This window comes from Papio anubis, chromosome 7, assembly GCF_008728515.1.
Source record: "Papio anubis isolate 15944 chromosome 7, Panubis1.0, whole genome shotgun sequence".
Lineage (NCBI taxonomy): Eukaryota > Metazoa > Chordata > Mammalia > Primates > Cercopithecidae > Papio > Papio anubis.
In genome coordinates this window covers 96,702,896-96,716,950 of record NC_044982.1, presented here as the reverse complement: position 1 = coordinate 96,716,950, position 14,055 = coordinate 96,702,896, and the positions used below count along the sequence as shown (strand labels likewise).

Genomic DNA, 14,055 nt, shown 5'->3' with positions numbered 1-14,055 from the left:
GGTTCTTGGGCTACAGAACTACTTCAGTGGAAACAGCCAAGGTGGAGGAAAGGTTTGAGTCACTGAGTTTGGGTTCTGAAGTCACCAGTAGAGCTGGGTAAAGCCACACGGAGGTGGCCATGGGTGGGCTCTGGGGAAAGGGTCGCCTGCCAGAGGGGCAGCTGACATAGACTTACTTCATTTCAAATTTATTTTAATCATTTATATTGAATTTTATTTATTTACTTAGTTTTAAAATAGGTCATATGTTCACATGGTTCGAAATTCACAAAGAACAAAAGAGGATATAGCAAAAAGCATTCTACTCTTTAGCCACACAATTTTCTTCACTTTATGTTGTCAATTTCTTGTCAAATCTTTCCAGGGAGATTTTATAAATGTAGAAGCAAGTGAATGTAATATATACATGCATACACACACACACACACACACACACACATTCCTTCCCTATTTCTTATAATGACTTTAGTGAGATATAACTTATACACCATATTCACTCATTTAAAGTGTCCAACCCAGCCAGGCATGGTGGCTCATGCCTGTAATCCTAGCACTTTGGGGGCCAAGATGGGAGGATTGCTTGATGCCAGGAGTTTGGACCAGCCTGGTCAACATAGCCAGACCCTATCTCTCTAAGAAAAATAAAGTGTCCAACTCAGTGGTTTTTAGTATATTTACAAAGTTATGCATCTATCACTGAAATCAATTTTAGAATACATTCATCACTCCAGACTGAAACCATGAATCCATAGTAGTTAATCCCTATGCGTCTCTGAATTTTCTTTATGTGTATAGATTTCCCTATTCTGGTCTCTCATATACATGGGGCCATACAATGTGTAGTCTTTTGTGAATAGCTTGTTTTATTTAGTATAATGTTTTCAGGGTTCATCTATGTGTAGCATGTATCATTTCTTTTTATTGCCATATAGTGTTCCATCAAATGGGTATACCATCTTTTATTTACCCATCCATCAATGGATAGATATTGTACTAGCCTGTTCTCAGGGGCTGCTATAAAGAACTGCCTGAGACTGGGTAATTTAAGAAGGAAAGAGGTTTGATTGCCTCACAGTTCTGCATGGTAGGGGAGGCCTCAGGAAACTTATAATCATGGCAGAAGGGGAAGCAAACACGTCCTCTCATGGTGGCAGGAGAGAGAAGTGCAGAGCGGAGTGGGGAAAATCCCCTTATAAAACCATCAAATCTCATGTGAACTCACTATCATGGGAACAGCATGGGGGAACTACCCCCATAATCTAATCACCTCCCACAAGGTCCCTGTCACAACACATGGGGATTATGGGAACTATAATTCAAGATGAGCTTTGGGTGGGGACACAGCCAAACCATATCAGATATTTAAGTTGTTTCCTTTTTGGGGCTATTATGAATAATGCTGCTCTGAACAAGTGTATGAGTTTTTGTGTGGACATATATTTTGATGGCTCTTGGGAATATACCTAGGAGTGGAATTTCTGGGTCATGTGATAACTCCATGTTTAACCTTTTGACAAACTGCCAAATGGTTTTCCAAATTGCTGTACTAGTTTACATCTCACTAGAAGTGTATGAGGGTTATGATTTCTTATATCCTCACCAACATTTGTTATTGTCTGTCTTTTTGCTTATAGCCATCCTACGGGGTGTGAAGTGGCATCTTGTTGTGGGTTTAATTTGCAACACACTGACGGCTAGTGATGTTGACCTTGTTTGCATTTGTGTATTGTGCACTTGTAAATCTTCTTTCAAGAACTGTCTATTCAGGTCTTTTGCCCATTTTACATTGGGTTATTTGTCTTTTTATTATTGATGGGTAAGAGTTCTTTATATATTCTACATACAAATACTTCGATCAGATGTATAGTTTGCAAGTGATTCCTCCCATTCTATGGGGGTGTCTTTTCACTTTCTTGATTATATCTTTTGAAGCACAAAAGTTTTAAATTTTGATGAGTCCAATTTATGTAGTTTTTCTTTTGTTGGTTTTGCTTCTGGTGTCATATTTAATAAGCCATTGTCTAATCCAGTGTCACAAAGGTTTATGCTATTTTTTTCTATAAATTTAGCTCTTACATATAAGTCTTACATACTTATATGGAAGCTCCATTTTGAGCTAATTTTTGTATATGGTGTGAGTTAATTTTTTTACGTGATTTATAGGGGTCTAACTTTATTCTTTTGCATGTGGATATCTTTTCTATCTCTTATACATACACTATGCTTGTCATCTTGCTTTATAAAAATATCTTATGTGTCTGGATGGTTATTCCTTGTTAGGCTATAAAAAACTCTTCATTCGTTTATATAGGTGCTTAGTGTTCATTATATGGATGTAACATAATTTGTTTAATCAATCTCTAGTGTTCATTATATGGATGTAACATAATTTGTTTAATCAATCTCCTGTTAATGGACATGTAGGTGTCATTTCACACATGTGGAAACATACCTGTAGGACTATCGGGGGAAACCCCACCCCCAATATTCAGCGTGGGTTCTTTTCTATTTCCCTAAGCATTAGCTGGTCTGAGAAATAAAGGGAAAGAGTACAAAAGAGAGATTTTAAAGCTGGGTGTCCGGGGGAGACATCACAAGTCAGCAGGTTCCGTGATGCTCCCTGAGCCATAAAACCAGCACATTTTCATTAGCGGTTTTCAAAAGGGGAGGGAGTGTATGAATAGGGTGTGGGTCACAGAGATCACATGCTTCGCAAGGTAATAAAATATCACAAAGCAAATGGAGGCAGGGTGAGATCACAGGATCACAGAACGGGGCAAAATTAAAATTGCTGATAAAGTTTTGGGCACGCGTTGTCTTTGATTACATCTTATCAGGAGACAGGGTTTGAGAGCAGACAACCAGTCTGACCAAAATTTATTAGGCGGGAATTTCCTTGTCCTAATAAGCCTGGGAGTGCTATAGGAGACTGGGGCTTATTTCATCCCTTTGGCTTCGACCATAAAAGACAGCCACCCCCGAAAGTGGCCATTTCAGAGGCCTCCCCTCAGGGACGCATTCTGTTTCTCAGGGATGTCGCTTGCTGAGAAAAAGAATTCAGCTATAGTTCTCCTATTTGCTTTTGAAAGAAGAGAAATATGGCTCTGTGCCACCCGGCTCACCGGCAGTTAGAGTTTAAGGTTATCTCCCTTGTTCCCTGAACATTGCTGTTATCCTGTTCTTTTTTTAAGGTGCCCAGATTTCATATTGTTCAAACACACATGCTCTACAAACAATTTTGTGTAGTTAACGCAATCATCACAGGGTCCTGAGGCAGCATACATCCTCCTCAGCTTACGAAGATGATGGGATTAAGAGATTAAAGTAAAGACAGGCATAGGAAATCACAAGGGTATTGATTGGGGAAGTGGTAAGTGTCCATGAAATCTTCACAATTTATGTTCAGAGATTGCAGTAAAGACAGGTGTAAGAAATTATAAAAGTGTTAATTTGGGGAACTAATAAATGCCCATGAAATCTTCACAATTTATGTTCTTCTGCCATGGCTTCCGCCGTCCCTCTGTTCAGCATCCCTGACTTCCCACCACATAGGACAAATTCCTAGAAATGGAATTACTGGTTAAGGGCTATACCTTTTGTAACTGATGGATATTGTCACACTGCTCTCTGTATGTGTTGTAACAATTTACATGTCCACAAACAGGTAATGAGAGAGTGTTTCTCTACATCCTTGCCAACAGTGTGTTTTCAGACAGTTCTATTTTTGCTAAATTAATAGGTGAAAAACTGAATCTGTGTGAAGATCAAAATTACATTTCTCTTATTGAAAGTGAGATTGGACATTTTTTCATAGTTAAGAATGCGGAGCCATTTGGGTTTGTGTGTGTGTGTCTGTGTGTGTGTGAACTGCCTGTGTTATGTTCTTTACCAATTTTTCAATTAGATTATTGATCTTTTTTATTGGTTTGTAGGGAATATATATATATTAAGGAGATTAAATTTTAAAACATTTATAATGAGTTAGCCAGGTGCCGTGGCTCATGCCTGTAATCCCAGCGCTTTGGGAGGCTGAGGTGGGTGGGTCATTTGAGGTCTGGAGTTAAAATCAGCCTGGCCAACATGGTGAAACCCCATCTCTACTAAAAATACAAAACTTAGCTGAGTGTGATGGTGCGTGCCTGTAATCCCAGCTACTTGGGAGGCTGAGGCAGGAGAATCACTTTAACCTTGGAGGCAGAGGTTACAGTGAGCCAAAATTGTGCCAGTGTACTCCTGCCTGGGTAACAGAGTGAGACTCTGTCTTAAAAAAAAAAAAAAAAAAAACCCACCAAAAACCAAAAAACAAAAACCAAAATTTGTAATGAGTTGGAAATAGTTCTCCCAGTATATCATTTACTTTGACTTTTTTTTGTTTGTTTGTTTGAGATGGAGTCTCACTCTGTCACCCAGGCTGGTGTGCAGTGGCGCAATCTCCACTCACTGCAACCTCTGCCTCCTGTGCTCAAGCAATTCTCTTGCCTCAGCCTCCGAAGTAGCTGGGATTACAGGCGCCCACCACCATGCCTGGCTAATTTTTGTATTTTTAGTAGAGATGGGGTTTCACCATATTAGCTGGGCTGGTCTCGAACTCCTGACCTCAGGTGATCTGCCCATCTTGGCCTCCCAAAGTGCTGGGATTACAAGTGTGAGCCACTGCTCCCGGCCTATTTGCCTTGACTATAAGACATTTTTATGTGTTAACATTTATCATCCTTTTTAAAAAATGGATTTTGGAGTTCTCCTATATTTTCTTCTAGTACTTTTATGGTGTTATTTTCTACATTTAAGTCTGATCCATCTAATTTATTCTGATATAAAGCATGAGATATAGGTGGTTATCAACAAAATATTTAATGAGTTACCTTTTTCTCACTCATTTGAAATGCCATCTTTATCCTATACTAGATTCCAGTGTGTATTTTGGTGTATTTCTGGACTTCCTACTCTGCTATAGCATCTGATTGTTAATGTGGGAAGCCACTGTGTATTAATCTGTTCTTGCACTTCTATAAAGAAATACTTGAGACTGGGTAATTTATAAAGAAAAGAGTTTTAATTGTCTAATGATTCTGCATGCTGTACAGGAAGCATGGCAGCTTCTGCTTCTGGGGAGGCCTCAGGAAGCTTCCAATCATGGTGGAAGGCAAAGGGGGAGTAGACACTCACATGGTGGGAGCAGGAGCAAGACAAAGAGCAAGGTGGGAGGTATCACCCACTTTTAAACCACCAGATCTCTCAGGCACTCACTCACCATCATAAGAACAAAAGGAAGAGAATGGTGCTAAACCATTAATGAAGGCCCACCCCCATGATCCAGTCACCTTCCACCAGGCCCCACCTCCAGCACTGGGGATTACAGTTCAACATGAGATTTGGTTGGGGACGCAGTTTCAAACCATATCACGCCGTGTTCAGTTATTATAGTTTTACAGCATGTTTTACTATCTAACTCCTTTACAGAATTTTCCTGGCTATTCCATTCTTGCTGCTTCTCCCATCCTCATGAATTTTGGAATCAGCTCATATAGATCCTCAGCAGAAATTGGTTGGTATCTTACTGCATTTCACTAAGCTTACAGATTAATTTAGATGGCTTGAAATCTTTATGAGACTGAAACTTCCTAGTCAGAGGCACAGCGTGCCCTCCTTCTGTTGACACAAGCTTGTTTTGGTTGCTTTTGGTCATCACAGGAGCTGGCTGGCAACCAAAAGAACTTGCAGGGGCACCTCTGGGTCCTGAGAAGTGTCTGTTGAGTGCTGAGTCGTAGGGTTGGGGCACATCCAGAGGTCTGAGGTGAGTTTCTATCCTCTTGCTGGAGTGTGAAGGGCTCATGTTGTGGAGTGTGATGGACCTGGATTTGAGCCCTGCTTGCTTCCTGGGGCAGGTCACTCAGTGCCTTCTGGCCTTGGTTTCCTTGCTTTGATAACGGGAGCCCTCCTTGCCTCACATGAGATCACATGTGCATTACCTGGCACTCAGGGTTGCCGTCTCACAGTGCCTGCTGGTACATCCACAGTGCTATGGATGATGCAGGAGGGGCCCGCGTGCCTGGAGGTCATGTGTAGATGGTGCCCAGTGGCAGGGATGTGCCTATGAAGAGGGGCTGCAGGATTCAGAAGAAGGAGAAAACCCAGCCTGGTTGGGATGTCCTGGAATGGCCTCAGGAGAAGTGAGAAAGCCTGTGGCCCCTTGGAGTAAGTAGAACGAGAGGTGTTAGAGGCTCTGTCATCAGAATCTGGACCACACTTGCTAGGAAGTAGAAATGGATGAAGAAATTTGGGTTCACGATGAGAGGCTTGCTCAGAAGCACACCAGCAAGGGAATTGCAGGGCTGAGCGCTGAACCTCAGTCTCTGCACTTAGAGTCGGTGGCTCTGACTGTCACACTCAAAACTGAATTGAGTCTAAAGGGTTTAGTCCTGTTTTGTTTTCTTTGTGGGGAAGGGCGAGGAAGGAAGGCCTCCCCGCTGTGGCCTGCTGGGGGCTGGTGTCCTCCCTCGGCCTCCTTGTTTGTATAAGTGGGATGTATGAGCACTCACACGAAACCTGTTTCTGAGCAGCTGGTGAACAGTCCGTTGAGTAAACAAACCCTCTGGCTTCAGGATTATATTTCAGACTAAAGTAATTTTGAACCTCTCCTCTCTCGTTAGAAATGAGTTTTGGTTTGGATGGAACAGTGCTTTATCTCTTCTAGAAATTATCTGGCCTTGCCTGTTCCTATGAAGACAGTATGGACATTTATTTATTAATAAAACGACCACTTTACGTCTCAACCAGGTTGACGCCTCCTGGTTAATAATAGCCTATCTCAGAAAAGAAAGATTCCCGCTGTGGACGATGGGCCAGCAGTGTCTTTTCACTTCTTTATTTCTCAAAGTTCCTTTTTCGATGGGGGGTGCTAGCTGGGCTGCCCTCGTAGGCTGCTGTCTCACTGGCCCCCAACACCACCCAGTACATAGCTGAGGGGACAGGCTTTGCACCAGGCTGCAAACCCAAGTCTGACTGCAAACCTGGGCTCTTTCTAGAACCAGGCGCTTTGTCCTTGAGCTGCGTGTGTCTCTGGGTAAGATGAGGGTCCTGTTCCCACGGCTGGCCCATTGCCCGCAAAGGGACCCAGGGGACTTCAGCTTCATCACAGCCATGTAGTCTCTGCCTTCGCCTCAGGCTCATAGCAGTTCTGGGAGGCGCAGTCGCCGGATGTTTGTCCTCATTGAAAGCCTGCTCATAGGTAGCCCTAAGCAAAAAAATCACTCTGCTTCTGTGTATATAGTTCATTGTTTCTATAAGGGGCAGAGTCCTGGGGTTTAAACAGACTTGAGGATATAGGAAAATTATACTTACATGTGGAAGGCTAACTATTAAAATATGGAAAAAGCCCCAAGAAGGTGTTGTGATTACAGTGGTGGTTTCCCTTCGTGCAGTGCCTTCCCTGAGACCTCGAGGCAGTTAAGGTTTGCTAGGTTATGTGTGACAGAAAACCCGGCCCCAGCTGGCTTTGGTGAAAAAGAGAGTTTGTAGTTTTTAAGGAGAGCTGGCTTAGTAGTCAATTTAGGACTTGGTCTCTCTCTTTCCAATCTGCCCTCCACCATATTGCCTTTATTTTCTGTTTCTAGATGGTGGCATGATGGCTTATGTCATCTGGGCCTCAAGGCTAGTGGGAGGGGCACCCACCTCCCCTGTTCCAGCCTTCACAGCAGAGGGTCATTGGCTCGGGTTGGTCGTGCCTTCCCCTCCCCACTGCCCGGCTCCCCTGCCATTGCCATGGCCTGGGGATGGCAATACCTGGATTGGCTCAGGCTCCAGGCTCACGTCCACTCCTGGAACTGGCAGTGTGGCCAGGCCCATGTGGGAGGGGGCTTCACCCAGGGCACAGAGGATATAGATGCCAAAAGGAAGGAGGAAGTGGTTGTGGGCTGGCTGCAAACCAGCACACCTCCTGCGGGAGTCACAGTTTAGAAAGGGTTTATTAGAAGTGTGTCCAGATCAGTGTGGAATATGAAAATGTGAGCTGTGCAAAGTGACATGTTCCGGAAAGTGTGATGAGGGAGGGCAAAGAGTTTTTTAGTGCTGAAGTCAAGTGGCCGCGAAGTCTGGTGTCACGTGGAGTGGGGCTCTTGTATGGGAGTGAGTGGGAGTGACAGAGCAGGGCATGCCAGGGATGGCTTAAGGCGACCTATTGGGGAGGTCTGAGCTGGAGCACCCCCTGGCCCTCTAAAGGGTCATATGTGCTCACTGTGCCCTGTGATTTTCCTGAGTTGCTTCCGTAGTCTATACTCTCAAGCCCCATGCAGCTTATCTCCACGGCACATTTCAGACCATGGGTAGTTGTGTGGCACTTTCACTCACCCATGTGGGAAGGAGGCCCCACTGCAAGTCTTCTGGTCCCTGGACTGCCTGCTTCAAACCCTGGCTCTGCCCCTAATTAGCTACATGGCTATGGGTAAGTCGGCTTCCCTGAGCCTCAGTCTCCTCAGTTGTAAGACAGGGATACCAGCAGCACGTGCCTTGCAGGGTGCTTTAGATGTTTTGCATTTGATCACAAATTTAAATTGCTTAGCTGGCACCCAGGAAAAATTCAACTTTTAGGGACTATTATTATTATTTTGAATCAGGCTCTCACTCTGTCACCCAGGCTGGAGTGTGGTGGCGAGATCTCGGCTTGCTGCAACCTCCGTCTACTGGGTTCAAGTGATTTCCTGCCTCAGCCTCCCAAGTAGCAGGGACTACAGGTGTGAGCCACTGTGTCCAGCCTTATGGACTATTATTTAAAAAGACATGTTAAAGAATCTACACTTAGAGAAGAAGAGCCAGACTTGATTAGGTTTTTTAGGCTTCGAATGCACTTTATTTTCCCATTTTCTCACGTTCTCTCTCTCTGAGGCAGAACTGCACTGTTCTGTGAGCCCACTATTCAGACAGGCTTGTGGATCTCAAGGTATGTGGAAAATGCTGATTGGCTCTGTTCCTAAATTTCCCGGCTTCTCACTGGTGCACAGTTAGTAAAGGAAGAGTTCTTTTAATTTGAGAAATGTGCTGGGCATGGTGGCTCATGCCTGTAATCCCAGCACTTTGGGAGGCCGAGGCAGCAGATCACCTGAGGTCAGGAGTTTAAGACCAGTTTGGCCTACATGGCGAAATCCCATCTCTACCAAAAATCCCAAAATTAGCTGGGCATGGTGTCAGGTGCCTGTAATCCCAGCTACTCCAGAGGCTGAGGCAGGGAGAATTGCTTGAACCTCGGAGGTGGAGGTTGCAGTTAGCCAAGATTGTGCCACTGCACTCCAGCCTGTGCTACAGAGTGAGACTCTGTCTCAAAAAAAAAAAAGGTGTGAAGATTTCCCGCACCCCCACTCCCACTGCCCTGTCCCTGTACCCCCAACTCCATTTATACACTGTGAGGTTTCCTGCCCACCATCCACAGAGACCCTTGTCAACACAGCCGGTGCACCTCAGCTGGGAACGTGTCTCAATGTCTTTAAACTTCTCAGAAGTCTCAGTTTTATCCCTATTAACACACCCAGCAGTGGAAACAGCAGAAATTGCTCTTCTTTTGTAAAGAGAGTTGTGTTTCAGAGAGTTGTTTGTTTGAAATGTAATTTCTTCAGCTCATTATGTCAAAACTGGCATTTGAAGCATACATGAGGACTCTTGCTAACAGCCTTTTGTATTTGGATTCTTCAGGGAAACAGAATCAATAGGGTGTGTGTGTGTATGCATGTGTGTGTGTGTGTGTGTGTGTGTGTGGAGAGATAGCTAGAGGGGGGGGGGAGAAAGAGAGAGAGAGAGAGAGGCTTATTGTAAGGAATCAACTGATGTGATTATGGAGGCTAACAGGTCCCAGGATCTGCCATCTGTAAGCTGGAGACCCAGGAGGGCTGGTGGTATAAGGTCCAGCCTAAATGCAGACAAGCTGCAGAGTCACAAAGAGCCGATGTTTCAGTTTGTGTCCCAAGGCAGGAAAAAACTGATGTCCGAGTTGGAAGGCAGTTAGACAGGAGGAGTTCTCCTACTCCCTGAGGGAAGGCTCTGTTTTTTTATTCTATTCAAGCCTTCAACTGCGTGGATGGGGCCCATGCACATTAGGGAGGGCCATCTGCTGTACTCAGAGCCCGTTGATTCCACTGTTAATCTCATCTAGGGCCATCCTCGCAGACAGTGTGACCAAACGTCTGGGCACCCTGTGGCCCACTCAAGTTGTCATAGGAGCATTAGCCATCACACCTTTGGTATATAATCTTGGGATTTTTTATTTTCTGGGGTTGCTTGGCTGCAGAGGCTGGCATTAAAGCATCATGGGCCACAGTGTTCTAGATGCTAGTGTAGTTTTCTTCCTTCTCCCATGGGTTGGTGTTCAAGGGCCTTATTTTAGCTCAGCAGGCTAATTTTCTTATTGTAAGACTCTATACATGAACAATAAGATTATAGAGAAGGAAGAGTGATTTTATAGGTTACCAGGATTCACTCCCACAAGGCAGGGCCAGGGCTGAAGTCAGAGCCTCCAGAGCCTTCTCCCAGGGTCAGCCATCAGTCCTGCCCCCAGGGCCAATGACTACATGAGGCACCAAGTTCCAAGTATGCAATGAGGTTTGCGAATCCGATTTTGCATTTTCTGGGCTTTGCAATGCCTGAAAAAGAGTCACAAACATGACTATGACTCCTCAGCCTGAAGCCATCTGGGTGTGTCCTTTTGAAGGTCCACAGGGGACTTTCTCATGTCCTTGGGTCTGCAGGACATTTCCTTTTCTACTGTTCCAGATGCTTGTTCAGCTGCATGTCAGAAATGGACAGTCCAGCCTTGCCCCTTTGCAGAAGCCAAGCTTTCCTGCCAGATAGCCACAACTTGTCTGGACAGGGATTTAGGGCTGTATTCCCGAGAAAGGCGTGTAGATCAGGAGTTTGACCCTAGACTCAGAGGTTTGAGGATGGGTGGTTTTTCTTGTGGTTTTGTCTTGGATTGCTTGTGGCATTTGGATCCACTTCTGGGCTTAAATTTCCCCCTTCCAGTGTTGAGATGTGTTTTAATTTAAATTAATTTGGCACTAACTGTTTTGATTTAATTTAATGTAACTTAATTTAGGAGAGCTAAGTAATTAAACATGAGGCCAAAGTACATAAGAAAGTGGCAGTCTTTTATTGCAAATATGCATACACTCTCGGACGAGGTTCTCTGGTCCTCAGGTGTGGGGGGCCAGGGAAGTCGCGCCGGCGCTCTCGGGTGATGTTCTCCGGTCCACAAATGCGGGGGCCAAAGAAGTCACGCTGGCTCCTGCCAGTGGCAGACTTTTATGCATTGGTACTGGAAGGGGGAGGGCAGTGGGCAGGATAAGGGCGTGATAGGGGCATCTCCATAGGCGTGGCCGGGTAAGTTTTGATCTCTTCGGATTGACATCACCTGGAGCATGCTCGGTTGATCTGCATCTTCCCGCGCGCGGGAAAGTTGGTGAGGAAGAACCCGGAAGCAACAGGGACTGCTCCATCTTGTTCACCTTCCTCCATCTTGTCCCTTTTCCTTCACCCAAACAAGATGGAATTGGTCCGGGATCATAAGTCATCCAGGGCAGAATGCAGAGATTTATTTTACCCCTTTGGAGGGAGGTGGAGAGAAGAATCTCTTGGGGAAGAGAATGTGAATCCAACTGTTTATAAAGTTAGCATTTAAGTCCCACACAAAGCTTGCTTCCTAAATACTGTTGTCCCAAGGCTACTGGCAAGGTGACTGGCTGTATGCCCCTTTGGTTTATCCTCTTACCACTAGGCTTGGCATCTGCACCATGCTTTATCCTGTGTTCAGAATCCAGGTAGATTCACACCCATGCCTGTGCGTGTGCGCGTGTGTGTGTGTATGCACCTGTGATGAAAGCAGAGAGGAAAAATGCTGTGTGATGAGGCTTGGGTGTCATCAGACTTTACAGCTGATTTTTCCCCCTCTTCCAAAATCCTACTCCTTTTCTTTACGCAAGGAAACATGAGAAGTGGGTGCTATGGGTTGTGTAGGTTGCTTTATGCCAAAGACATGATGTGACACTTTGGTAAACCATGTTTTTGGTAAATCATATCAGTTAAGACAAGACCAAGTTGCTGTTGCTAAGAAATTTTTAGAAAACCTGAAAATGAAGTTCTGTTTTCATTCATTTTGCCAACTTACTGGAGAGCTTCTCTGTGCTGAAGACAAAGAGATCTCGCGTGTGTCTTTGATGTGGTCTCCACTCAGGAATAGCTTACAGTCAGCAAGAAGAATGTGTAGGGAACCTGATTCTTCAGTGCCCCGTTTATGACTTTCTGGGTTGGCTGGTTTCTCATAGACAGTATTAAATATTCTGAAAAAGGAGGGACATCAGTGAATACAAAGCAATTAGGAAAAAGTTCAAGAGAGTGGAGGAACAAACACAAAGAACGTTAGTCATCACACTAATAGTGTTATTCCCAGTGGTATCCTAGACCTTCTAGCCATGTTCTGATACATATCGCAGCCTTTGTGCAGAGAGTCTTAGGCTAGAGGCTGCAGTGGCTTGTGTCAGTGCTTTCCCTGCAGCCCATGGTGACTCTCTATCATCCTAAAGGTAAAAACATAGTGTTAGGTCTGGCCTAGTGGCCCATGCCTGTCATCCCAGCACTCTGAGAGGCTGAGGCGGGAGGATCACTTGAGTTCAGGAGTTCGAGACCAGCCTGGGCAACATAACAAGACCTCATTTCTACTACAGATAGAAAAAAAAATCCAGCCACATTTGGAGGCATGTGCCTGTAGTCCCAGCTTCTCAGGAAGCTGAGGTGAAAGGATTGCTTAAGCCTGGGAGGTTGAGGCTGTAGTGAACTATGATTGCACCACTGCACTCCAGCCTAGGTGATAGAATACGACCCTGTCTTTATTTTATTTTATTTTATTTTGAGACGGAGTCTCATTCTGTCGCCGGCTGCAGTGCAGTGGTGCGATCTCAGCTCACTGCAACCTCTGCCTCCCAGCTCAAGCGATTCTCCTGCCGCGCCTCCTGAGTAGCTGGGACTGCAGGCGCTTGCCACCATGACCAGCAAATTTTTGTGTTTTTAGTGGAGACGGAGTTTCACCATATTATCCAGGATGGTCTCAATCTCCTGACCTCGTGATCTGCCTGCCTTGGCCTCCCAAAGTGCTAGGATTATAGGTGTGAGCCACCACACCCAGCCTAGAGCCTGTCTTTAAAACACAAAACAAAACAAACAAAACCAGAACACTGTAGTGTTGTAACCATTTTCCTCATGAATCCTCATGATGGAAACAAAATTGACTCATTTTCACAAGCCCTTGACCTAGGAGAAACGATGTAGTGATGTAGCATATTTAACTCCTCTTTATCATCCCTAATAGTGACTTTTGCCAGGAGCCTGCTGTGTGCAGACATAACTGCATCATCTCATGCAGTTCTCCCTCACCTGTGAGGAAGACTTTTCCTATCCAATGTGGTTTGTGAGGGAATGGAAGCTCAGGGAGGTGAACTGACTTGCCCCTGATCACACAAGCACAGAGCAGCCCGTTTCTGACCCAGCTGTCCCCTGACTGGCCCATAGGGCAGCACCCTCAAGCATCAGGCTGTGACAAACCTGGTCCTCATTGGACATCTTGATCTTTGGAGTTTTTTTAAAAAGCATGAATTTTGCCTTCTTAAAATACTGCGTTTGTGGCTGAGCGCCGTGGCTCATGCCTGTAATCCTAGCACTTTGGGAGGGCGAGGCGGGTGGATCATGAGGTCAGGAGATCGAGACCATCCTGGCTAACATGGCAAAACTCCTTCTCTATGAAAAATACAAAAAAAAATTAGCTGGGTGTGGTGGCGGGTGCCTGGGACTCGGGATGCTGAGGCAGGAGAATGGCGTGAACCTGGGAGGCAGAACTTGCGGTGAGCCGAGATCACGCCACTGCACTCAAGCCTGGGAGACAGAGTGAGACTCCGTCTCAAAAAAAAAAAAAAAAAAAAGGATCTGACAGAAGGCAAACCAAAAAAAAGACGAGAGAGAGAGCGCGAGAGCATTTGTTTATTCTTTATCTTGCTTACTGAGTTTTTAGTGCTCAGGCCAGGGACC

At 45.1% G+C, this 14,055-nt stretch overlaps 1 protein-coding gene across 5 annotated transcripts in view; it reads left to right on the top strand.

Annotated features, from left to right (window-relative positions):
* FAM174B (family with sequence similarity 174 member B) overlaps positions 1–14,055 on the top strand; it is a 62,319-nt gene that overhangs the window by 11,458 nt on the left and 36,806 nt on the right. Inside the window, exon 2 of one of the 5 annotated variants that reach the window (XM_031668323.1) lies at positions 5,461–5,545. The exons of the other annotated variants lie outside the window; for them this stretch is intronic. Coding sequence (XP_031524183.1) covers positions 5,461–5,506 — 46 coding nt within the window. The 3' untranslated portion in view covers positions 5,507–5,545. The remainder of the gene's footprint in view (positions 1–5,460; positions 5,546–14,055) is intronic. 5 annotated transcript variants of the gene reach the window in all.